We start from the raw sequence: 27,264 nt of genomic DNA on the forward strand, positions 1-27,264 counted from the left end.
CCAATTGCCAATCGCAAACTAGGTCTGTGGTTTTCCAAGCAACCAACCAAAAACATTGTCTTATCTGGGTTAAGTTTCAGCTTGTTCAACCATCCTAAAACTGCTTCCAACCACCTCTTTAATAGTTTTTTTTTATCACCCCTCTGGATTGCCAAATGAAGCCAGGGGGTGGAGCTATGTGTCACACACATACCGGTGGTTCCTGTGCACAAAACCCCAGATATTTTCTGGAAAACATTGGTTGCATCCCAACTAAAATTAATAACTTTTAAATATACCGTTGAAATGAGGGAACCATGTTAACTTTCTCCCAGAATTAATCCTGGCCAGTTATCTCATAATGGTTAGGTTGACATGATGTCAGTAAGGCAAAAAAAAAAAAAAAAAAGTCAACTGAGGATGAAGACAAGCAAAATTAATGGAGGAGAGAGCTATCAAAGGCTACTAGGCATTATGGCTATGCCCTTCTGCTACATTTGGAGGCAGCAGTGCTTCTCAATACTAGTTGTTGGAAATCACAGGAGGGGAGAGGGCTCTTGTCCTGAAATCCTGCTTGCTGGTTTCCCCAGGGACATCTGGTTGGCCACTGTGAGAGCAGGATGCTGGAATAGATGGGCCACTGGCCTGATCCAGCGGGCTCTTGTTGCATTCTTATCTTTTTAAAAGAAGGCAGTGTAAGTGAATGAATAGCCTGATGTCACACAGGCAGGCAAGATGAATTGATGGTGAGTGCGAGGAAAAGAAGGCAATGTAAGTGAATGGGTGAATATTTTCATAAGGGGTGTTGAAAAACCATCAAGGAAAAGGAAGTGTATTCGACAGTGTTCACAAAAAGCTGTGGATAGTTTTGGCTTGGCTGTAATATATTTAAATATATGCAATTTAAAGTTGGCTCAGATACCAGGGCAGAGAGTGAACTTTATAGCCATCAAAAGGCCAACAAGGAAGGAAAGGACAGCTGAGCCACTTTTTCACCAGCCAAGTTGGCACCCTAGTTGGCAAGAGGCGTTGTGCTGGGTTTTACAGGGGCCCCCCTCTAACCTCTTGGAAGATGTCTGGCAACGATGCCAAATTGGTGGTTGAGATTGCCAAGGATATCCTATCATTTGGAACGTTTATGTAATTGCACGTATATGTTTTTAGCCTTTGTGTGTAACAAAGTATATCCACTTCAGCGACCTGGGGTGCTGCAGGGGGAGTAACGTGGTGTCTCGATAATGCCTTGCTCGGCAAAACCACTAGTGTGCATTGCACTGTGATGTACGGGGAGCTTTGAGGGTGCTCATTCAATGTGCAGCTGCCTAATTCTCAGCGCTGGGCATCTCATGGTTCAGAAAGTTTGCTTTATTTTCTTGTGGAAGTGTTTTATGATACATCTATTATATTGGCCTAAATGTAGCTGCACAAATCTGGCTTGCATAAAACCTGTGTGTGGCTTATGACTGCTCTTTCATAGGCTGAGAAGCCATGATTTAAGATGAGGATCGCCTGCCCTTCTTACCAGGGGGCACCGGCTGGCCAGTGAGCTGTTCTTTGTGAGGCTAATCTAGAGGTTGCCCAATATTTTAGATGGGAAAAAGCAAGAGATCATGGGAGACCTACAGTATTTTTTTCGTTTTCAGTAAGATCTCATGTTAGGGGTGTAGCCTATATTCGCCAGCAGCTTATATTCTGCCCAATACAGTGTGTCAGTGTGTGTGTGTGTGTGTGTGTGTGTGTGTGTGTGTGTGTGTGTGTACACACACACGCGCGCATACAGATATGGGCAGAGGTGCTTAATGCAGACTACAGCTGTATGCTGAGCTGATGTGGGACATGGACATTTATCCATTTATTTATTCCCCTCTGAACTAACAAGGCTGTAATGATTATCCTCCCTACTTCTGTGTTTTGCAGATCATTCATTCCCTTGCAAAACTCTCTCCCTGTATGTTTGGTGACTTTCATAGGGGAGGACAAATTATAAGTGGCAAGAGTGGCTTGCCTTTAAACAGAAGGTGGCCAAGGTGAATAAAAAAGCTTGGTTGCCATCAGCAGCTTTCCTTTTGCAGTTTTGAACACAGCACCCCATGTAAATGTGTCATGACCAGGGTTGGGGAAGAGATTTAGTTTTGCTTGCATTTGTGATATTGCTTGCATTCTTTTCCAGTCCTACCAGTGAGGATTGAACATGGGACCTTGTCATAGCTGTCAACTTTCCCCTTTTTTTGCAGGAAATTCCCTTATTTCAGCACCGTTTCCCACTGCAAAAAAAAGGGAAGGTTGACAGCTATGGACCTTGTTTGTGCCCAGCATTTGCTATAACCACCGAGCTGTGGTTCCCTGCCTGCCTGCCACTTCTCTGAAAATCCCTCCTTCCTCCCGCTTAGTGATACTTTTAAAAACATAAGAACAGCCTGCTGGATCATGCCAATGGTCCATCTATTCCAGCATCCTGTTCTCACAGTAGCCAGCCAGATGCTAGTGGGAAACCCGCAAACAGGACCTGAGCACAACAGCCACTCTCCCCTCCTGTGGATTCCAGATGGTTGGTATTCAGAAGCATTACCCCTTCTGATCATGGAGGCAGAGCATAGCCATTGATAGGTTTTAGCTCTACGAATTTAACCAATCCTCTTTTAAAGCCATCCAAGTTGGTGGCCATCACTGTCTCTTGTGGGACCAAGTTCCATAGTTCAACAATGAACTGCATAATAATAATAATAATAATTTATTATTTATACCCCGCCCATCTGGCCGGGTCTCCCCAGCCACTCTGGGCGGCCTCCAACAAATATCAAAATACAATACAGAGTCACAAATTAAAAACTTCCCTAAACAGGGCTGCCTTTAGGTGTTTTCTGAATGTCAGGTAGTTGTTTATTCCCTTGACTTCTGACGGGAGGGCGTTCCACAGGGCGGGCGCCACTACCGAGAAGGCCCTCTGCCTGGTTCCCTGTAGTTTTGCTTCTCGCAGTGAGGGAACCGCCAGAAGGCCCTCGGCACTGGATCTCAGTGTCCGGGCTGAATGATGGGGGTGGAGACGCTCCTTCAGGTATACAGGACCGAGGCCATGAAGACGTACTTCTTCTTTTTCTTTTTCTCCTTCCTTCCTTCCTTCCTTCCTTCCTTCCGTTTCCACCAGGATGCTATTGATGGTTTTTCATTTGTTATCTCAGCATCATGTTTTTAAGTTGCACACTGCCTCGTTATGTCTTCTGTGAAAGTACAACTTATAAATATTTCGAATAAAATAATTTGCTGCTGAGCCAGGGTAACTCCAGATGCTTCTGAACTCCAGTTGCCGTCAGTCCAAGGTGGCATGGCCAGTGGCTCGGGATAACGGGAGCTGTAGTTCAGCAACATCTGAAGGGCGATAGGGATCCCCCTCCCAATTTGCACAGTAGCTAGGGTGTCTTGACATGCCTCAACCACTGAATGATGAGTTCCGCCCTCAGACCCCACCCACCTCGTATCAGAGTGCTTTGATCCTTTGAAGGGCACTGTTTAAACGCTAGATATTGTTGTTCGGCGACAGAGGAACACCGTGTTCTGGAGGTACGCCGTCTTCCTTTGTAAACAGATAAAGGTCTGGGTTTGGGCCCGGCTGCAGTTGTCTCTTTGATCTTTGTGCATAAACACACACACACACACACACACACACATACACCAAAAGGCCCGCGAGTCACCTTATCTCGATCCCAAGCAAATAAACGCAGCGATAGCGAGGCGGGCTGGTGGCCAGAAAAACCACTGTGTAATCTTTTTGGCTGTCCGGCCGTTGCTTATTCTGACTCTTAGGCTGTTGTCACAAGCGAGCTCGCCGGAGCCTCGTTAAAACACAGAGGACCATGTAATCATGTTGGCGCTACTTTTCCGGGCTGTGCGAGGTTTGTTTTCCCTAATGCAAACTTTGACAAAAGTATGTTTAAGGTTAAGCTTCATGCACCACTCCGGGGTGGCTTCTCTCTTCCCCCCCTTTTAAAAATAATAATTGTTATTTAAATTATGGGCTGCTTTAGAGGTGTGCATTACACATGGAGGGTGTGCTGGAAGTGTGGTTGGGGAACAAATCCCCGCTCAGTCCTCCTTGGCATTTCCATATTCCGCTGAGCTTGTCTGCCAGTGCAACATAGATATTTATTATTATTTATTCATTGAATAATAAATAAATAAATAAATAAATAAACCACAGTATGTAAAATAAAAATAAAAGCAATAACCCAATAATACCCCCCCAAAAGAGCCACATTTTAATAGGATATGGGATGTTGATCAGGTCAACCAAAGGCCTTGTTAAAAAGGAAGGTTTTTGCCTGGCGCCTAAAGGTGTATAATGAAGGTGCCAGGTGAACTTCCCTGGGGTGAGCATTCCGCAGATGGGGAGCCACTGCAGAGAAGGCCCCGTTCTCGTGTGCTTTCACCATAGAGAGGCAGGGATGGAACGACACTTCTGTAACCTCCAAAGGGTATAATGGACAATGGCTGCTTTCAGTTTAATGCATCCTTTTCATTGTTTTTAAATGGAGGAGCAAGATCAATTTCACCCACTCTGCCCATCCAGTTGCACCTGTTCTGCCTATGAACATGTTGAGTATCCACACTCATAGTTGTGTCCTCCCCAGTGCAACCAACAGAAGTGGCCTTCAAGGTTTTCTCCTGTTATTCCAGGAGTGGGGGGAACATGTTTCAACCTGAGGGCCACATTCCCTTCCAGGCAACCTTTGAAGGCCACATGGCAGAGGTGGGCAGGGCCAGAGGCAGAAGTTGGTGGAGCAAAAATTTACCTTAATGCACTAGGCTAACACTCACACGGCAGTGAAGGATAGGCGTGCCTGGCGTGCTCTGGTCCATGGGGTCACAAAGAGTCGGACACGACTGAACGACTGAACAACAACAACAACAACAAACACTCACACACCACTCTCTATCATCCATCCAGAGAAACAAGAGGCATTATCAGAGTTCAAACACACATTCCACTCAGGAAATAGGGCTGGGGAGAAGCTCCCTGTCTGAAACTCTGGGAAAACTGCTGCCAGTCAGTGTGGACAATACTGAGCTGGACTGACAGATGATATGACACTGTACATTCCTAAGACACTTGTGGAAACGTGGAACCCTGGTTCAAGAACCCTTTTGCTGTTGATTTTTATTATTTTATTTGAGGCATTTATATTACCACTTAAACACTCTCATTTCTAAGTGGTGTACATAAACCACACAGAGAATAAAGCAATTTAAAAATTCATGGCAAACCCAAACCCGAACGCTACCTTAAAATGCCTGTTGCACTAAGAAAGTCTTTGTTGTTCTCCTGAAGCGACGCCGGTCCCTTTCTTGTCTGGGTTGGGAGGTTGCTCCGTGAGTGTGGGCCCATGGCACTGAATTCATGTTGTCTGATTGGCTGTGCTGCGTCTTCAAGGACAGAAAGTTATGCTGGGGTGGGGCAAATGGGAATCCCATGAAGTCGGATCAAGCCTCTCGAGCTGCCAGTTTCCTGGTGATGTTGTGATTTTGCAGCACCCCCCCCCCCCCAATCTCTCGCCCCATCCTTAATGCCTTTGGCAAGGCAGCAACTGTGTCTTGGCAACTTCTCCAGTGATGGAGCACCTGCATAATAGCCATTAGCTCAGTCTCCCCAACCCCGGCCCGATCCTGCAGCCCTCAGACCATCTCTTCTTCCCCTGTGGTATCTCCTTTCTTGTAATTGACATGGGAATAAAACTTTAAACAGCGGTGTCTAAATGTACTCAGTGTTGCATTACTCAATCGGTCTGTGATTACCGAGTGTATGTTTTCACTGATCTTTAACGGAAAAGGTGATTGTGAAATAGGCAGGGCAGGCTGGTCCCAGACACACACCTGCCTGACTCGTAGCTGAGAGAGGGCCTCAAATATCTGAGCCAGCATTTCCCCCAAACTTCTGATCATTGACACAGATGCTATTGTTCTGAATGAAAACGGGAAGTGCTTGCACCTGAAAAATCCTACCGGGGGGGGGGGAGGAATGGGCTGAACATCTATGGAGTGTTTCACCCAGGCTGAGGTCATCGGCTGATAGCATCACTTTCCATGTAAACCCAATTGTGCCTAATGCCATCTGCAGCCACAGAAACCATTCTGATACCATACACCAACAAAACGAGGGCCTAGTTTTCATCTTGAAACAACTTGGATTACATTTTAAGAGGCTGGGAGGCAAGGTCCTAGCACCACACTTTGGAGGCCCACTGTTCAGGGACCCCAAAGAGGAGTACCAGGAAGACCTACTGAGGAAGGAATCTCCTACATATATCCAGCAGCAAATAAGCACTGCCACAATCCAGGAGCTTCACCCGGTAGTCTTCAGGGTTGGTATGGGCAGACCTCTGGTTCTTGGGGTACTTATATTTATTTATTTATTTTTAAACTTATTTTTACTAGAATATTGATATCCACTAACCTGCACCAAGTGTAAAATAGCGCCTAGAATTAAGGAACCCATATGCGGTTCAGGAATTTGTTTCCAGTTCCAGAATTAAATTCACAGACCTATCATACACAAAAATCCGCTCCTGGTTTTCCCCCTTAGCTTTCTTCATCTCAGCCACCTAATTTTTTTAGGAGAGAGGAAATAAAGGAGCATGGGCTTTCTAACAATAAACGGTGGGAAGTCAGAAAGCCTTGCTGGTCTACTGCAAATTGCCTAGAAATCTCCCAGTAGATCATGATCTACGTTTTGCTTATCTAGGTATTTTCCTAAATCTACAGAGCAGGAAGTTACTTTAGGAATTAATACTATATGAGCTCCAGCCTCATGTTTTATGCTGTCAGTACCCCAGTGCAACATATAACCAACTTCCAGAAAACTGTAGCCCATTCACAATGTCCCACAAAATAATATTTTTGAAATCGTGAATGTAGGTAGCGCATGCATTGATCTCTGCAAAGGCTGTTGTGTTGATATAAAGCCCTGAACAGCTTGGTTCCTGGATATCCTTCTATCCCAGCTTGATCACTAAAATCACCGTGAGGAGCACTTACTTCGCTCCCATGTTACTACAGAGGCCTGACTTGGACTAGAAGTCGGGCATTTAGTGTCACCAATCCCAGCAGAGATTTGACAAGTATTCTTGCTTTTGACTTTCAGGCGTCTCTTGAAGACCTCTTTATGACCTCCATGTGTTGGATTTCTTTTACTTTTTCCAATGGTGTTTTATGTTTTAACAGTGTACAGTGCCCTGACATTTTATGATATGGTGGTATTGAAATACTGTTATAAATAATAAATAAATGACGACAAGCCTTTGCAAACAATATTCTTTTTTTTTTTTTTAAGAGTTATAAACTTTATTTCTTTCAAATTTTACACAAACCACAGGCAAACAAAGATTTATCATAACAAAAAAAAAAAATATGCATCACATTAATTACCAAATCATTACATCTTATTACAACTTATTTCCAATAAGTTGGAAATAAGTTGGAGGGGGGTGGGATCGAATTGGAAATTGGAAATAAGTTGCAAACAATATTCTTGATGGTAATACAATGCATCTGGCCCTGGGGGAGATTTGAGACCCAGCCAGGAATCTAGGCAGGTGGTGTGGTTCTGGGGCAGGAATGTCCTGATCTTTGGCTCCTTAGGATCATTAGTAAGTGTGGAGATCTGGTGAAGGTTCCTGCTCTCCTTGGTGCTCATAAGAAGAGCTTGCTGGATCAGGCCAATGGTCCCTCTAGTCTAGATTTGCTACATACATTTTCCCATCAGCAAAACCTCAGTATAGGGTGTCTTTTAGGGATATTGAAGGCATGGGAGTAAGTTTGCTTAATACACTTTGTTAAATTATCTCATGACTGGAATTCAGCAAATACTCAGAAGGCAAAAATCACCCTGACTACTTGCTCCCCCCCCCCCAATAAAATAACAAGGCTTGCTATGAACAGAGCAAGTTTCATCACAGTCTATTTGTTTACTATCTAAGCTTGTAAATTCTTTCAGGCTATAGAGACCTTTTTATTTTTTATTTTATCCTTATGCATGTATAATGATGGGGATACATTTGGCCTTATCTTGATGGCAGAGTACATGCTTTGCATGCAGAAGGTCTCAGGTTAAAATCCATGTCTCTACCAAAGACCTGGCCTGAAACCCTGGAGAGCTGCTGCCAGTCAGTGTGGACAGTACTGAGCTAAATGATCCAGTGGTTTGAGTTGGTATAAGGTGACTCTGTGTTCCTGCACAAAGTGTGACACTTATATAAATGTATCTGGTGCATACATTTTAGAAGCTATGCTCTAAACGCCCCCCCCCCCAAAAAAAAACCCAGCAACAGCAACAATACTCAAGGGTTGGGCCATGTGCTCTGGTTCTGTGCCACTGAATAAAAACCCAAGGGGTGTGTTTACGGACAACAGTTTTGCCGCCCCAGATCCTGAGCTGTGCCTGGGCTTGTAGAGCTATCGCTGGGTAAACTGACCCTTTGATCGCTGTGTTATCGGAAGCTGATGTCCCCAGAGTGATTAACAAATCAGAGAAGGGGATGAAATTCCATGCCAGGTGCTTTTTGTGCTACTGCTCCTCGGGTTTGTTTCTGAAAATGGGACCCTCTCTTTCCATTTCAGCGTGGGCGGGTTTGTGGCACCTTTAGATGCAAAAATACTTGGCGAAATTGGAGATAGGCTGAATTTTTAAGAAGTGGCGTGGAGGGAACAAGCAGAGAGAGGCAGAGTGGTGCCTGCTAGGGATGAACAAATCTGTCCATTTGGATTTCTTTTGGTTTCTCATGTTCCCAAAGTCCTTTAATTGATCAGCATTTTAGGGTGCATTTATTCCAATGTACATATGTTTGTATGCAATTTTGCATAATATATTGCATTTCTATATATTGTTTCCACAAATATGCACATTTTAACACACACACACTTCTGTTACTATTATTAGTATAATTTAATATATTTATATCCCACTTTTTTCCTACATTGGGATCCAAGGCAACTTACAACATTTTAAAAACATCAATTTTGGACCTCAGGGTAATGAAAACCAACTAGTTAAAAACCAAGAATACAAATACTGTACATCGCATTTAAATCCAGCAGTTCAAATGCAGCTTGCCCTGACAGCAGCCCTGTGATCAGAATGTTCCACACTTTAGTATTCAAAGGCCTGTCTGAACAGGAAGGTCTTCGCCTGTTGGTGGAAGGGTAACAAAGAGGGAGCCAGTCTCACCTCTCTTGGGAGGAGGGACTTCCACAATATGGAAGCAGCCACAGAGAAGGATCCATCTCTTGTCTCTACCCATCATGCTTCTGGTGTTGATGAGGCTGAGAGAAGGTGCTCACCTGAGGCTCTTAGCACCCAGGCAAGTTCATATAGAGGGATATGATCTTTCAGGTTGCCTGGGCCGGAACCATAAAATAAGCATTTAATTAATTTTTTTGCTGGGAGAACTTCAAGTTCCAAGAAGTGTGAATTTCAAAGGATAGCTGCATTTCTGTTCACATATTGTTGTGAAAGTGCAAATTAGGTAGGATCACGTTAAAACGCACACCCAGTTGAATGCACGGTACATTGTGGAAATGAGTTGTGCACCTGAGCCACAGCGGGGGCCCACAGACAGAGACTCCCTTAAGGATCTCCGTTATCGGGCAGGGATATAAGGAATCAACTGTTCTGAAGGTGTCCCGGACCCAAATTGTTAATGTAAGTTAATACAAGAACCTTGAAGTTAGCATATGGGCTAACAATGGAGTTTGAAACAATGGAGTGATGGCATTAGTCAGTCCCTACCAACAATCTAGCTACAGCATTTTGTGCCAGCTGAAGCTTCCAGACCAAGTCCCAGGGTAGCTCCATAGAGAGTGCATTGCAATAATAAAGTCTTGAGGTTACCAGTGCAAGAATCACTGAGGCCAGGCTATCCCTGTCCAGGAACAGCTGGAACTTGGCCTATTAGCCGTAGCTGGTAAAAAGCACTCCAAGTCAACTGAGGTTACCAAACTATGTTATCCCTGTTTGGCTGGTATCCTGCGATCATTCCAGGAAGTGTTGCCCTTCTGTTTTGATTGGTGTCAACATGTAGGCAAATCTGATTGGGTGCATACCATTGTGACACCATTGGGCTCTCTGGAATCTCTGAATGGCTGGGATCACTGTAGGAAGACTTTTTTGGGGGGGACGACGACGGTAGGAGGTTGGTGAGGGGAAGGACCCCTAACTATAATACAAAATGGTGTGAAGCATCAGGAGAGAGGGGAAGCAATGAAAAGAAACAGCATCAGAAAATAGCGGCCATTTGCACAATTTCGGGAACTAATTTCCGACCTGCAAAAGCATTATTTTATACCTGAAAATCAAGATGGGTGAATGTTCAGCAGAGCCTGAAGGTTACTGTAGTGTTCTAACTGGAGCAGAAAGCTGCGAGGGAGCCAGCTTTCAGCATCCCAAGGTCTGAGTGAGTGTTACTTGGCTGAAGACATGGGAAGGATTCCATGCTGAAATAAGCACAGGATCCGTCATAAACCCAGTGACCGAGGAGTGTTCGGACTAGTGGGACACTCCGTACTTGAACAGAGTAACGGAGACTGTTAAACAAATACCGAGAAGAGTTCGAGAGCAGTGAAAACCAGGCAGTAATCTGATCCTTCCAAGAGGTTTACAGCCAACAGCACCACCTTCCACAGTTCTTTACAAACACCTTTTTGGGTTGAAAAAATATTGGTTTGGCTCTGGAAAAGTTCCTTTTGCTTCAACTGCTACCAGATGCGGAACAGTGGCTGAGCTTCAAGGAACGCTTCCAAAAGAAATACCAGATTGGTCTCACCAGGGATGCTGTTTTGAGTCTGAAGAGTTCCTTGTTGTACAAGCAAACAAGAGTTCCTCTACCACCACCCAACAAATCTGGAGCATCCGGAATGCAGCTCCTGAGTTCGAATTCAGTTTATCTGCTGGGCTACTTGAGTTCTCATCTGAGATAAAAGTATGAATGTATGGACTAATAGGGGAAGGAATAGCACTGTGTGTCAATGCTTGCTTCTTTGTTATTAACTATTACCTTGCCATTCCTCCAAAGCGCTCAGGGTCACATACATCCTCCGTCACCATGTTTTATCTTCATGACAGCTCTGCTAGGTCGGTTCTGCCAAGAGAGATGGGCACATGAGGCTGCCCTGTACTGAAGCAGAACACTGGTTCATCTAGCCCAGTACATTACAGCAAAGAGCAGCTCTACAAATACTTGGGAAATTGAGTCCTTCCCAGAACCAGTCTCCCCCCCCCCTTTTTTAAAGGCAAAAACGAAACTAGAAATTTCAGAAATTGAACACGGAACCTTCAGCAAATGCAAAGTGTATGTTCTCCTGAGCAATGGGTGAAGGCTGTCAGGTCAAAGGTCACCACTGAATTTCACAAAGAACTGGTCCATGGCCATCCGCATAGCAGAGCAAGGATTTGAACCCAGGTCTGCCAGGCACAAGTCCAACAGGTTATCCATGGCTCCTTATTGGTTCCCAGTAAACTTGCTTACTGATGAAAAGGACAGTCTCTTGATCTTTCTTCTACTATGGACCCTACACACTCCCTCTCTACTGGAATGTGGGCCACCACTCCTTCACTCAGAGGAGAGGGGAGCAGAGGGGTAGCTGCCACACAACATTGGCTTGACCTTTTGAGCTTCAAATAAACCAAAACAAAACCCACAACCAACCAGCCACCCAGAGGCCCATCTCTGGAAAAGCCTGCTAAGATTATTATTAGCCATTGTACCACCCTGCCCCCGTTGGCTCTTTTCATCTTGTATTTGTACTGTGATGCTCCTGGAGAGTTCATTTAAGCCATATTTCCCATCCTGGTGCCATCCAAAAGTTTTGTACTACAGATCCTAGCAGCCACCACGTGCAAACTTCGTGCAAACCAGGATGAATGCTTCTTACACAGGCCGTCTGGAAGTGACTCAAGAAACATAGGAAGCTGCCTTACACTGAGTCAGACCATTCAGTATTGTCTACACTGACTGGCAGCAACTCTCTAGGGTTTTAGGCAGGGGTCTCTCTCCCAGCCCTACCTGGAGATGCCAGGGATTGAATTTAGGACCTTCTGCATGCAAAGCAGTTGCTCTGCCACTGAGCTATGGTCCTTCCCTTAAAGGAAAAAGGCAAGAATTAGATTTAATAATTGTACTCTTGTTCTTCTCCATTTCCCTAATTGTTGAGCCCCCCCCCCTTCCAAAAAAACCAAAACAAATCTTCATTCTCTTCTCATGGGCCTCCAATCCACTTTGAGCCTGCAGTCAAGACAAAGGCCTCTGTAGAACAATCCAGAATATTAGGTCCGACAATAAGGTTTCTACGATGATCATTCCAAAGCCTCCAAAAGGGGTTAAAACTGACCACTCTTTAACAATGTCATCAGTGGCTTGTTTGGCTGTGGCAATGAATCTGAAAAGGACAGGGTTGTGTCTGAGTTTGGGTGTAAAGCTGGGGCAGCATTGTGTGTGTGTGTGACATTGTCCCTCCGGTGAAGTACTTCCGTGAGCAAACCTCTTTGCCTTTCAGGAAAACATCTTCCAAGTCATGTGGTTTTGTTTTTTAATCCCCTTTTTAATGCGAAGGCTTTAGATATACGGGTACTTACAGGGAAGTGAATCCTCGCTGCTTTTGTCCGGAATATTCTGAAGTGCATTTCTGGAATACTTTTGTCAAGATTTGATGGCTGGCCTGTTCCATCGTTGAGTGCCCACCGCATTGTGAGAGCCAAACTCTCCTGAGGTTGATTTAAACCCTGTGCTTTTTAATAACATAATGAAAGCTAATCCCCGCCATCCTGTGCGTTTCCATTTGTTGCACTGGACCCCATTCACCTACGATGGGTTTATCTGCAAATATTTTCATTCAGTTGTTGCTTCTTAGGACTTTTCTTTTGGTTACATCACTTGAGGCCAGGCTACTTGAAGTGATTTTGTCCTGGAGAAAAAAGAGGAGGAATGTGATTTCTACCTTGCTGTTGTGTAAAGCAGACATTGGAGGGGAAAGGGGTGGGGGGTGGGGGGAGAGAACTAAATCCTCTCCTAGCTTTTGCTTCAGGATCCGCATAAGAGGTCATTATAGAAGCGAGGGACTCTTGGCTTTGATGAAGAAGCTAAGCTAGTTTCACAATTCAATGAGTTGGTCCACTGGTGGTTCTCACCCATTAATGTTGACCCTGATTGGCAGGGTCTTGAGTTCTCAGCTGGATTCCTCGATTCACTTATTCCCAAGCTATGTGCTGTGACAGAGCTTCTGGTAAGAAGCTAATAACAGGTGGTGGCAGCAGCAGCAGCAGCGATAAACAGTCTTCCCCTCTATCAGCAAGATCAGTTGGTGACTGATGACAGACATGGGGCCCAAAGAAGGGCCGCTGAAAAACAAGAGGGAGAGAGGAAAGTTCATTTCTAAAAGGAATTAGTTCCAGTTCCAATTCACCCTCTCCAAAAAGGAACGAATGCCATTTCAGTTCAATTCACAATTCATTCATGCGGTCCATTCATGCCTATGACAACGCCCTCCGCCCAAGTCTTCAGAATTTTACAAGGTGCTCTGCTGAAGTATAAAATATACTAAAGAAGACTAAGAAAACATCAAAATACACAGAATGTATAGGAGCCTAGAAGAAAGCACAGAAATCATGCAAAGAAGCACTTTTGCTAAGATGGGAGGATAAACAACATTCTGCTATTATAATTATGATAATTGCTATTAGTAGAAGTAGCCAGTCCATTGGCAGGAAGCTACTTAGGGGGAGGCAAAGCTAACCCAGGGCTCATCCGCACAAGTCCATGCTTTAAAGCTCCATGTCCGAGCACTTTCCCTTTTTTTGCCCTGGCGTGTTCCCCGCAGAAACCCTCTCTTTGAATCAGAGCAAACGGCAGCCAAGAAAAACCCGAAAGCACAGGCCAAATGGTAAGTATGGATGAACCCCCAGTTGTGCAGAGGCACGGCAGCCACTCTCCTGTATGAGTGGGCTTTTTTTTTCCTTTTTTTTAGGGGCCTTTAACAAGTCACATCGTAACCCTAGGCCACTTTTTCAGTGTTGCTTATTTCTTAGGTAAGGTTGTTCAGGGTTGTAGCCTCAATTTATACTCCTACCCAAGAGGCAGATGGCTTAACCAGGCCCCAGTCCTTGCAAACCCTGGGCTCTCGTTGCCAAGCAGTGACTCCACAATATGTTTCTCATTTAGCTGCCATACATTTAAAGTATGTCTTGTGAGTTTAAGGAAGAAAATGTCTGCATTTTCTTTTTTAATAGAAAAGTTTCATAATGTCTTTGGTGGTGTGGCATGGCTTCAGAGCCCATAGAATTGACTCACTTCTTTAGCTTGGCCAAATAATTTTGGGCTCGCCAATCATAAAGAGGGGTGTCCCTGTTTGCCTCTCTCAGGGGCTGGAGGCTGTTTCCCCCTAAATAACCCTCTGCTGAAAAACCAGAAAATGCTGGCAATGTTGCTAAGGTTGTCCTCATTGTCTGCTACCAGGTTGGGTTTTCTCTATGAGAAACGGGGCAATTTAGCTGCAGGAATCTTAAGACATATCTGTATGACCACATCCTCCAGCATGGCACAGTTATTTCACAGAACTCAATTTGAGACCCTTCTTCTTTGGAAAGATCTCTGCTGTTTGAAATCCAAGTAGCTTTCCAGTACGCTGGGGCATGTGTGTTAAGTTTGTTTAATGTGTGAGATTGTCAAATGTTAAGATGATTTTGTTTTCTTTCAACGCCCCCATTTGTTGTTGTTGTTCATTTTCTTCATTTCTGTTCTAGTAGTCTAGAAAGCCTCTTCCTTGCTGTTCCCTTTAGTATCCTAATCCTAGGTGAACCTTTTTTTTAATCGAAGATGGTTGATTTACTAGTGAGCTTGTAAATGAGTGAGCTTTGTGATCCATGCATCAGCAGAGGGGGATACAGATGGGAACTATCTGGCCAGCTACCACGAGTCCTGGGGAGACTTCTTGGTGGAATTGGGAGGAATGGGATGAGAATGTGGATTTGGAGGAATTGGATACTAGGCATAAATCGGGATCCAGTGGAGGGGTCAAGCGGATTGTTGGAGATACAGCTTCCTTGGTGCCATCTGGCATTCTGAGCTCTGCATCACAGCAGACTGACCCTGTTGACTCTGCCTCTGTTACCAAGGACATAGGGACAGAGCCGTCTTTCCTATTGGGCTTACTGGCACATTGCACCAGGGCGCTGGCCTCTCGGGGCGCCCCAGCGAGTGGGGGAGCTGTGCTGCTTTCCCAGCGGCCTCCCCTTTCCCTGCATGCCTGTCAGCTGTGCCCCGTCAATCATATGGCTGGTGGGCGTGCAGCTTGCCTCCCAAGCCTCCACGGGAGGAGAGCGATCCCCGCAGAGGCTTGGGGAAAGGTTGACAACTCTGGGAAAGGGGGGGGGCACGCTGGCAGAGGGATCTTTGCACCATGGCACCGGATATGCTTAAGACGGCCCTGCATAGGGATGACTGTGCCGGCACAAACTTATTCAGCAAACCCACCCTATTCCGAGGAGCTCCCATTTGCTTGCCCAGTCCCATGGCTTGGATCTCCAACTATGCAAATATCTGCGCCCACCCTTCTCTTCAAAAGATTTGGGGGGGGGGGGAGAATCTCAGGTCTTGTGACAAAGTCTCAGCTCACACCTGGCCATGAATTTAACTTGTGCTTCCTCTTAACCTGAATGTTTGCCTCCTGACTTACATATCACACTGACCTATGCATTCAAGCCTTTGACAGAAACTGAGTTGGGTGTCTGACTGCTGCATCCTCCTGCAGGGGGCCAGGGGGCCAGCAATGATGAGGGGAGGTTGATCATTTCACACACAGAACTACCTTGCTCACCACTACTGACACTGAATCACAGCAACTCTCCAGGTTTCAGGAATGGAGTCTTTTTCCTAGTCCTACCTGGAGATAACTGGGGTTTGAACTTGGGGCTTTTTGCATGCAGAGCACATGCTCTCTCTCGCTGAGCTGTTGGGCAGATCTGCACTCTGCACATCTGATGGACATTTAACTTCCCACAAAGAATTATGGGATCCCAAGTTCCCTCCTCAGAGAGCTACAGTTCCCAGCACCCTTAACAAACCACAGTTCCCAGCATTTTTGGTGGGAAAGAGTCACATGCTTTAAATACGCTCTGAATTTTTTTCAGATCTGTAGTGTGGCTCTGCCCACAATCCTTCTCCAGTTTTTTTGTCTGGAAAACGCCTTAACCTGTTTTTATTCAAAAGACCATATAAGCTATGTACGAAGCAGAAAACAATCCAGCAAAAAATTCTGAGTGCATCTCATTTTTATTATTTATTTAAAGCAGGTTTGGGGGGTCTCCCTTCCTCCAGATGTTGCTCGACTACAACTCCCATCATTCTTGACCATTGGCTGTGCTGACTGGGGCGGTAGTCTAGCAACACCTGGGGAGACGCAGGTTTTCCCACCCCCAATTTAAGGTGTTTATACCACACCCTTTAGCAGCAATAATCATTTCTCAAGCAGTCCCTGCACTCAGGCTCATAATCTGAAAAGGTATGAAACGAGGAAAAAGGAATGGGTGAGAGGAGGTAAAAGCAAACCTCAAGCACAAATTCATTGACAGCCAATGTCAGTGGTGGTTCTTGTTGTCATGCCTTTGGGTAACTATATCTACTAAAAACAGTGGTTTAACTGAGATAGATACACAGCCCAAAGTGGTGGGAAAGTCACCCGTAGAGTAATCATGTGTTCCAAATTTTCCAGAACAGGTTATGATTTCACATGGTATACCCTGAGTAACAATCAGCTTTCATTTTCAAACTGTTGGCTTTGGATTATTGGCAACTTTTACACACTCAAATTTAGAAGAAAATTTCAGAGTTCCTCCTCCTTAAAGGCCTTGTCTTTAAACTTTCAAACACAAACACAAACCACATCCAAAACTTTGGCACGGATCTGTCATTTTTTGCTGGCGATTATTTACCTCTCATTTTTCATGTTTCCCCAGAATGAAAAATGAGCAAGCAACTAATGTGTATCTTGCCTCCTGTAAAAACAGCAACAGCTCAGCTCTCAGGGCCAAATTCAATTAAAAAATTACACCAGACTCCTGTGGTTTTGGTTTTTTTTTTTTTTAAAGCAATTCCTCACCACCACCACCACCCCAGCCCCCTGGCACAACAATTTTGCTTTATTGAACTGGGATCTTGATTTAGCTGGGAAACATTTTGAGAAATGATCAAGGTATTGAGTTCCTTGATGTAATATTAAATTCCTAGCAAAAATTCCTGGGTTTGCATTAACAGGAAAATCAAACTTTTGACCCCAGAATTTGAACTCTAACTCTTGACCTCCTCCTGAGCCCACTGCTCCTTATTAATAATGCTTTTATTATATTTCACAAAATTTATTCCGCTTTTGCTCATATTTTGGAGGGGGAAGTACACTGTGTGCAGAACTCAAGTCTTCCTGTCCTTCCAGCCTTGCATATCTCTCCTCTGATGTTTAGCATGTTAGCAGTCATTTCTTATGCACTTCCAAGCACGTTTTCCACTAGTCTTGCTGACTGGACTGATGGAAGTTAATAACAAATAACATCCTCAGGGCAACAGTTTAAAACCTTAGCACTCCTTCTAAACACAGGGGTTAGATTAGGTTTTTAGACAAATTCATAGAAGATAAGGCTTCAGCGGCTACCAACTCGGATGGCTATGTTCTGTTAGAGGCAGTATGCCTCTGAATACCGGTTGCTAGGAATCACAGGTAAGGAGAGTGCAGATGTGCTTGGGTCCTGCTAGCAGGCTTCCTATAGGCATCTGGTTGACCACAGTTGAAACTAGGATGCTGGACTAGGTGGGCCATCCTTGGAAATTTGCATTGTCCAAAGTTTGTGATGCCTCTCTCCAACCCAAAATGCATTGTATTAGAGGACATTGCTTGTTAAATTGCATACACTGGGGAAACCCAGCCAGATGGGCGGGGTATAAAATAATAATAATAATAATAATAATAATAATAATAATAATAATAATAATAATAAAAAAAAAAAATACTACTAATACTACAACACTGGGGAAAATTGCATATAAAATTCATATATAAAAATGTACATACAAAATTTCTATGGTTGTTTTTTTTAATGCAAACTGATGTGGAAGTGGGGCAAACTGAGAAACCAACATTGACAGAGTTGTCCATCCCTAAAGGAAATATTAAAATATTGCAGTTTGCCCTTAGCCTTTAGAACTGGGCAAGGCTATCAAGTGAATAACCAGAGTTAACCTCCATGCATTTGCCTGATCCTTTCCATTCTGGAAGTCAGGCTGATTTCTTGACACCGATTACAGCTCCTCAAATGGTACCCCTTGATTTCTCCCACCCTCCACTCCAGGTGCAGGACATTTCCTTCAGCCACGACTGCCGCTGGGTGGTGGTCAGCACTCTTCGGGGCACGTCCCATGTCTTCCCCATCAACCCATATGGAGGGCAGCCTTGTGTCCGCACACACATGTCACCAAGGGTTGTCAACCGAATGAGCCGCTTCCAGAAGAGCGCTGGGCTGGAGGAGATTGAGCAGGAGCTGACGACCAAACAAGGAGGTCGCTGTAGTCCCGTCCCGGGGCTATCCAGCAGCCCGTCTGGCTCCCCTCTTCACGGTAAGTGTTGCCTTTTCCTTTTCAATTGTCTAGCAGGAATTGAAAACAAAACTGCCCTTTTACAAATCTGTGGTGGGTCCACATTTGGAATGCTGTGTACAGTTCTTGGTTGCCTCACCTCGAGAAGGATATCGTATAGTTGGAAGAGGTTCAGAAAAGGGCAACCAAAAGTATCCAGGGGGTGGAGTTTCTCCCTCATTAGGGGAGGTTGAAGCATTTTTAATTCAGATAAAAGGTAAGTAAGGGATAACATGATAGAAGGTCATAAAATTGTACATGGCATGGAGAAAGTGCGTAGAGAAGAGTTTTTCTCCCTCTCTCATAATACTAGAATTTGGGGGTGCCCAATGAAGCTGAAAGATTGTGCAGAAAAACACTCTCCCCTCCTGTGGTTTCCAGCAACTGGCATTCAAGGAGGCAGAGTCTAGCCAACATGTCCGGTGGCCATCACTGCCTCCAGTGGGAACAAGTTCCATAGTTTAACTATGCAATGTGTGAAGAAGTACCAGTTGCTGGAGACCACAGGAGGGGAGAGTGTTCTTGTGCTTGGGGCAGGTTTCTCACAGACATCTGGCTGGCCATTGTGAAAACAGGATGCTGGACCAGGTGGACCATTGGCCTGCTATAGCATGGCTCTGCTTATGTTCTAACGTTGGAAAGAGAACTGAGTACCTTCCAGATGTTGTTAGACCCCAACTTTCATCATCTCTGACCATTTACCATGCTGGTCAGGGCTGATGGGAGTTGAGGTAGCCACAAGCTTCCACCCCCTGTGCTACAGCAAGGTATGCAGAAGATAGATCAGGAAAGATGGGTGCTTTTCATATTCAGGTTAAAAATCATTTAAAAGGTTTTAGAGCTTGATCATCTCATGTTTTATTTCATAGACCTCCCAAGGTGCTCTGCTCGGTGTTTCAATTGGTGTTTTTTAACCTGGAAATCATATTGTTGGTTGGTCAAGGGTAGGCGGAGAGCAACATCTGGACATTCTGAAGACAAATATTTATTGTTTTGTGAGGAAATGTGAAAGCCAGCTCAAGATGAAAGATGAGCTGAAATGAAAAGTTGGGTTTGTTGTCATTGTCGCTGATCTCTTTCACAGTAGTGTAGTTGGAGAGCAGTTGTTCCAAGAGGAAAGTTGTTTCCTCAGAGCCTTTGCCTAATGCAGCTCAACTCTAGGGCAGGAAGCCTGTGGACCTCTGGAAGCTGCTATTCATATAGTCCAACAGTCTCTGTGAGAACAGGATGCTGGATGAGATGGACCACTGGTCTGATCCAGAATGTCTCTTCTGATGTTCTCAGGAGGTCTAGTTGGTTTACCTTAATGCTCTACTATTTATGAAGCATATTGAAGCAATTTCACAGTACAGTAAACACATATATAAAACCATTGCATATATAAAAACGGTTTCAAATTCAATGCGATACCAAATGGGATAAGGATCTCCACTTAGAATGCTTTTTGGAAGAGGAAAGGTTTCGAGAGATGCCAAAAAGGCAATAGAGACGGCGCCTGCCTGTTATGTCAAGGGAGGGATGTTCCAGTGAAAAAGTTCAATCCTCAGTATCTCCACATATAGCTGGGAAACACTCCCTGCTCTGAAACCCACCCTGGAGAGCCACTGCCTATCAGTGTAGGCAAAGCTGAGCTAGGTGGACCTGCAATCTGACTTCATATAAGGCAGCTTCCTAGGTTCTTTCTTGTGTGATTAAGAGTTGAGTCAGTGGCCATGCTAAGGCATCCATTTTTCTGATTGCTTCCTCATCTTGGCAAGGTGGCCAGTGAGGTCTGTGCCACCCAGCGTCTCCTGAGATGGAACATTACTTTGCTCCTTGCATTACAATGCAGCGGTCGAGTGTGGCATGCTTGGAACAGACACCAGATTGCTGTAAACCATTATTATAACACATCCAATCATTTTTAACTACTGACATCATATAGAGAACAGGAAGGAGCGATCAACGTCTGCAGCTTTCATCCATTGGTGTCTGCTTTTTGTCAAGGAGGAAACTACAGTAAGTTGTCGCCTTTATAGGTTTTCCAAACACGTTTGAAGCTCTTTCTTTGTAAATAGAAAGGAGTGTTTGATGCTCAAGAAGCATCTGAGAGGTTTCGTTTGGTTTTGATTAGCAGCACGACCAAAAATTTCAGGAGTCGGCGGATGGGTTTTTGTTCTTTCCCCAAACTTAGTGGAAGCTTTGAAGGATTATTATTTTTTTAAATGTGGGGTTTTTTTTTTAAGTGACAAGTCAAAATGAAACAACTTGATTTTTGGAGGGTATTGCAGTTCATCATAGCTGAGGGAATACCTTATTTATTAAAGCCGTGAGTCCTCATCACCTCCACCCACCTCCAGTTCATGCCATTTGATGGTGCATATCCTTGTGGCTGTGTTCTACCTCCCCTGTGGGAGCAAGCCTGCCTCCGAAATGCCAACTGCTGGGATTCATGAGTGAGGAGAGTGCTGTTGCATGAGGTCCTGCTTGTGAGCTTACCATTGGAGCAAGGGTTCCCAAACTGGCCCGCAGACCAGCTTCATCCAGGTGGTCTGTGATGTAAAAATACACTTTAAAAACGTGCAGCATCTAGCACAATTACAATTACTGCAACAGAAAAAAAAACACGAGATGGTCTGTCGGGAACCTCAGCAAGTTTCAAGTTGTCTCTGGATGGGAGGAAAGTTAGGGCATTAGGACATCTGGTTGACCACTGTGAGAACTGTCCATTTGTTCCTACTCACTGCTTCCTGCTCTGTTATCAGTTACTGATCTATAAGAGGACCTCTTCTCTTTCCCCATGATTGGGAGAAAGAGAAACTGAGTGAGATGAGAAGGGTCCATTTAGGCAAGATCGGAAAACCCCTGGGTTCAAAGGATATGAGATACCAGGGACAAGCAATGGTCCTGGCCTTCCTACCTAGCTGTTTTTAGAAACAGGATGCTGGACTAAGTGGGCCCAGACTTTGCTCTGATCCAGCAAGGAAATCCCCATGTACTTATTACTCATGATCATTAGGAATCAAATCTCCTTGTTCTGATGCTGTCTACCTTTGACTACCAGCCCCCGGGGGATGGAGCACAGACCACCGTCTTCCTGCCCTGCTCATGGGCTTCCTGGAGCCATCTGGCTGGTCATGGTGGGAAACAGGATGCTTGGGCTTGATGGGACTTTGGCCGGGATTATTTTATGAGCTGCAGCTACTGCAAATGTCCCGGTTGCATTGGGTCTCTTTCAGCACTTAACGTCTCCCCTAGCATGTATCTTGCCACTCTTCCACTGCCACCCTTCAAGACCTGTGAACCTCATGCATAGGGCAGAAGCAGCCCATGTGGTTTCCTTCAGATGCTGGCTGGGACTGCTGAGAGTTGGGAGTCCAGCAACACCTGGAAGGCACCTGACTGGTTCCTCTGCTTCAAGCAGAAGGGTGGGGAAGGTTTTTCAGACGAAAGGCCATATTCCCGGTGGGCCACATACTAGTGGTGGCTGGGGGAATGGGTGGACTGACAAATGTGGATTGTACCTTTGTACAATAGGTTTGTTGCTGTGCACCCTTTCTCCATCCTCCATCTAGGCAAGTGAGTCCAAGGATGCATTCCAGGTAGGCAACAGCACTCAAGGATGGCACAAATTGACCTTGCAAGGGGTGTAGCCTGGGAGAGTTCCCAGGGAGGGCTCATTTAGCCCTTGGCCCTGATATTCCCCACCCTTGCTCTAGGACACAGAAGAAACGTGCCACCCCAAATGGTTTCTTTTATCCTTCCTTCTGACTTTTATCTTTCAAATGCATTTGGCGCAGCAGAGAAGAAAATCTATTTATGGTTTATTCTGGTCCCAAATTGTTTACTTGTGCAATGTAAACCTTTTTATCAGAGTGGGGAGCCGTCCTCACAGGGAATGACTCACTCTTGGCTCCTGCCAGGTTTGCTGTCTTTGAGCAGGAAGGCAGGAAGGGAAATGGTTAAGAAGCATCAGACAAGGGGATAATTTCCTTTGCACCTGTTATGCAGTTTCTCTTTTCTTGCTTAGGTCATTTTATCTGCCAGCCCCACCCTGTTGTATATTTTTGGTCCTTCGGTAGAGCTGCCAAGCTTGTTTCACCAGTGACCTCAATCCCGAGTTGAGCATCCTTCTGTGGGGTTTCGCTGTTTCCAGGAATGACGTGGTGCCACCGAGTTACATCAGGGGGAGAACAATTTTAGTTTGCCATTGCCTAAATTCCCAGCTTTAGCAATGATCTTTCATTTTCAGTTTCAGTTTTTAAGCAGTGAGGTGACAGTGAACTGGCATGACAAACAGGCATTTTTTTTTATGGGGTTTGATGTTTTGCCCCCTTGGAAAATTGATGAGAGAATGACATACCATTATCACTCCCAAAATGCAGACATGATGAATAATTGGTTGCAATTTTATTTTCCCATTTTTTGTTTTGTTGTCCTACAACCTTTAAAATGGAGGGTGGGATATATGCGATCTAAAATGAAATCTTTCTTTCTTTCTTTCTTTCTTTCTTTCTTTCTTTCTTTCTTTCTTTCTTTCTCCATAATCATAGAATCATAGCAAATTACCTTGCTCTGACTCAGGCCACTGGTCCAGCTTGCTCAGTATTATCTACACTGATAAATAACTACTCTCCAAGGTTCAAGCAGGGAGCCTCCCCCAGGCCTACCAGGCCTACCAGGGGACGCTGCCAGGGGTTGAACCAGAGACCTTCTGCATGCAAAGCAGATGCTCTGCCACTGAGCTGCGGCCTTTGCTCTCTACAGTGGATGAGGCTGCTCTTTGTTGTCTCTGTTCAATCGCTCCCAGTGCAGAGAGGCAGGGAAATGTGTCCCCAACCCCAGCTGAAATGTTTTTGTTTTTCAAAACCTAGAAGAAGGTTGGCTAGGCCTTAATAAGTTGGTTTTCTACATTATGCCTTCGAATCATAGAACCGTAGAGTTGGGAGGGAATACGACGAGGGCCATCTGGTCCAGCCCCCTGCAGTGTAGAACTCTTTTGCCCAATGTAGGGCTCGAACCCACAGCCCTGAGATTAAGAGTCTCATGCTTTGCTGACTGAGTCTTGTCTATAATAAATCACTTTCATTTAAGGTTTGTGGCAGGATTAGGACCAGTTTATTGGACTTTTAAACCAGCTATTCACAATTCATGGTCCCGATAAAGGAAATAATTAAGTAACTGAAGGTTCTTGTGAGTCCACGGTGCATGCTACTCACAGAGGAGGCTGCCCACTGCATCTCTGAATGAGTCACTGTTCATCCAGGGAGAGGGCAGAGCACATGTTTGCACACTGAAGGCCCCAGTTTCTGTCCCCAGCACCTCTAGGTAGGGCTGGGAAAGTCCCTGGCCTGAGCTCTGGAGAGCCTCTTCCAGCCGTTGTAGATGATACTGACTTAGGTGAACCAACCTGCTTTCCTGTGCCTCCTTCAGCTTCTGCTTGGGGAGGGCAACTTTGCCACGTCTCTGCATCAGCTGTGACAGGTTCATTCAATCTACCCCAGATGCAGGAAAAAAATCCGCCAGCAGATAAGCTTGCCCATTGTGTCTCTACCTGAGTCCCTGCCCTTTCAGTCAGGGGCAGTGGATGTCACAAGGGGGGCGGAATTGGGCAGCAGAGAAATGAGCTCTAGCCCAGTATTGTCTACTCCAGCTGGTAGCAGCTCTCCAGGGTTTCAGGCTAGGGACATTCCCATACCTGCCTGGAGATGCTGGGGTTTGGATCTTGGCCCTTCTGCATGCAAAGCAGACGCTTCACCACTGAGCTACAGCCTTGTGACCATACAGAATGTGCTAGACTCCACAGTGAGTCCCCCCCATCAAAATAAAGTAGCCAGTTGAAGTGTACTCCCTTCCCCCATCAATAATGTGTTGTTTGACTCTTAAGAAACTCCGACTTGAGCCTCCTGCGGGGCTGCAGAATAACATATGTCACATTGTGAAGTTTCCCTTAAAATCGGGGGTGGGAGTGAGAGAGACCAAGCATTTTCATCCACAGCCTTTTACTGTCTGTGTGTACGAGTTGCATTGCAAGGGAGAAAATGAGGACAGAATCCAGAGGTTTGATAAATATACACATCTCAGAATGCCTGCAATGTGTCCCTGTCACTGTGCCCGATTTCCTCTCCTCTCCTAGCAGGGTTCTTATGGGAAAGCAGACTTGAAAGACGTGACGGCTCCCGTTCCCCCTTCCTGAGAAACAGATTGGCTTCCTTTAAGTAACACTCACTTAAGAAACCACCTTTTAGAGCACGGCGGACCTAAAATAGTCCTTGCGAAAATGAGCTGGAGCATAACATGAAGCACTGGAGGGCAGTTCCCGTCCAAATTACATTTAATATCCGAGCCTGTAAACAAGAGAGCCTGTCGGCCGAGCTGTCTGCGTGCCTCTGTCTCCAGTCCACCCCCTTTTCTCTTTCATTTTATCTCCTGCCGTGTTGACTGGTGGTTCTAGATGCAGGTCTTAAAACATTCAAATAGGTTTTGCTTCATCTGACGGCAACCGCAGTCCAGCTTTGATCAGAGCTGCTGTAAGGATGTCCCCCCCCCCATATGCTTTTACCCATCATCCAAAAATGATGAGAGATCTGCATCCTTTGGGTTGGATGATAATGTAGAAGAGGGTGCCAAGGGCTCCTTCCCACTCCGGGTAGTGTGACATGTGTGTTGACAGAGTCTGAGCCTTCCTTGGGCCAACACTGGGGTACCCCTGTCATGACACCTCCTTTCCCTCAGTTACTGTATTGCAAAAACTCACATTCTATGCTTTCTTTTGAGTTTCAGAAGAAGTTTGCTATGTACCAGAAGAGTGGATTTTTTGGGGGTAGGGGGTGGGATCAAGCTGCAATCCAAGCAGGTCAACCGAAGCCTATTTGTATGACGATTGGCATTATAATAACCATTTATTGCAATATACATTGTCATCTTTGTCCATGGACAAATATGGTCTGAAGCTCAACATCAAAAAAACTAAGATCATGGCCACTGGTCCCATCACCTCCTGGCAAATAGAAGGGGAAGAAATGGAGGCAGTGAGAGATTTTACTTTCTTGGGCTCCATGATCACTGCAGATGGTGACAGCAGTCACGGAATTAAGACGCCTGCTTCTTGGGAGGAAAGCAATGACAAACCTAGACAGCATCTTAGAAAGCAGAGACATCACCTTGCCGACAAAGGTCCGTATAGTTAAAGCTATGGTTTTACCAGTAGTAATGTATGGAAGTGAGAACTGGACCATAAAGAAGACTGATCGCTGAAGAATTGATGCTTTTGAATTATGGTGCTGGAGGAGACTCTTGAGAGTCCCATGGACTGCAAGAAGATCAAACCTATCCATGCTTAAAGAAATCAGCCCTGAGTGCTCACTGGAAGGACAGATCCTGAAGTTGAAGCTCCAGTACTTTGGCCACCTCATGAGAAGAGAAGACTCCCTAGAAAAGACCCTGATGTTGGGAAAGATGGAGGGCAGAAGGAGAAGGGGACGACAGAGGATGAGATGGTTGGACACTGGACAGTGTTCTCAAAGCAACTAGTATGAGTTTGACCAAACTGCGGGAGGCAGTGAAAGATAGGTGTGCCTGGCGTGCTCTAGTCCATAGGGTCACGAAGAGTCGGACACGACTGAACGACTGAACAACAACAAACATTGTCATCTGTCCTAGGGATTAGCAAATCGGTCAATTTCAGCTTCTCTCAGTTTTTCTAATCTTAAGGTCAGTTGCCCACATTTCCACATCAGTTTGTGGTTTTCTTTGTTTTTAAGAAGTCCTCATGAAAATTTAGTGTGAATTTCTCCTTTTAAACTCATTTCTGTACATAATTATGCCTAATGTGCACATTTCTCCAAGCAATTTCTGTTAATGTGCTGCATTTTTGTATGTTATTTTCACCAGTGTTTGCATACCGCCCCCCGTCCTAGAATATACATTTCTGTCCACGTTTCTTGGCAGGAGAGCTGCGTTGCAAAATTAGGAGATGTGCAAATTTTGAAGGATGGCTGCATTTTAGTTTGCAAATTGTTTTTGGAACTGTGAATTAAGTAAGGTAAAGGTAAAGGTACCCCTGACCATTTGGTCCAATTGCGGACGACTCTGGGGTTGTGCGTTTATCTCACTCTATAGGCCAAGGGAGCCGGCGTTTGTCCACAGACAGCTTCCGGGTCATGTGGCCAGCATGACTAAGCCGCTTCTGGCGAACCGGAGCAGCGCACAGAAACACCGTTTACCTTCCCACCCGAGCGGTACCTATTTATCTACTTGCACTTGACGTGCTTTAAAACTGCTAGGTGGGCAGGAGCTGGGACCGAACAACGGGAGCTCACCCCATCGGAGGGATTCAAACTGCCGACCTTCTGATCGGCAAGTCCTAGGCTCTGTGGTTTAGACCATAGCGCCACCTGCGTCCTTGCGAATTAAGTAGGCTTGCCTTTAAATGCGAACCAGACTGTGTTTTGCCAGGGCCACCCTCAGTATTCACGTACACTGGATTTTTAAAGCAAAGCTTAGATGGGCATGTACCAACAAGAGGCTCAAAACCTAAAATCAACAGTGGGGAATACAACTGGAGGAATGTAACAAGGCCATAGCCCAGGAGCAGAGCCCTTCCTTGCTTTGCTTTCTGAAGGCCCTGGGTTCAATCCCTAGCATCTTC

At 45.2% G+C, this 27,264-nt stretch overlaps 1 protein-coding gene across 1 annotated transcript in view; it reads left to right on the forward strand.

Annotated features, from left to right (window-relative positions):
* Positions 1 to 27,264, forward strand: part of BCAS3 (BCAS3 microtubule associated cell migration factor) — a 455,244-nt gene that overhangs the window by 125,186 nt on the left and 302,794 nt on the right. The window contains 1 exon segment of the mRNA XM_033171393.1: positions 18,353 to 18,617. Within this exon segment, the coding sequence (XP_033027284.1) occupies positions 18,353 to 18,617 (265 nt within the window).

This window comes from Lacerta agilis, chromosome 15, assembly GCF_009819535.1.
Source record: "Lacerta agilis isolate rLacAgi1 chromosome 15, rLacAgi1.pri, whole genome shotgun sequence".
Taxonomy (NCBI): domain Eukaryota; kingdom Metazoa; phylum Chordata; class Lepidosauria; order Squamata; family Lacertidae; genus Lacerta; species Lacerta agilis.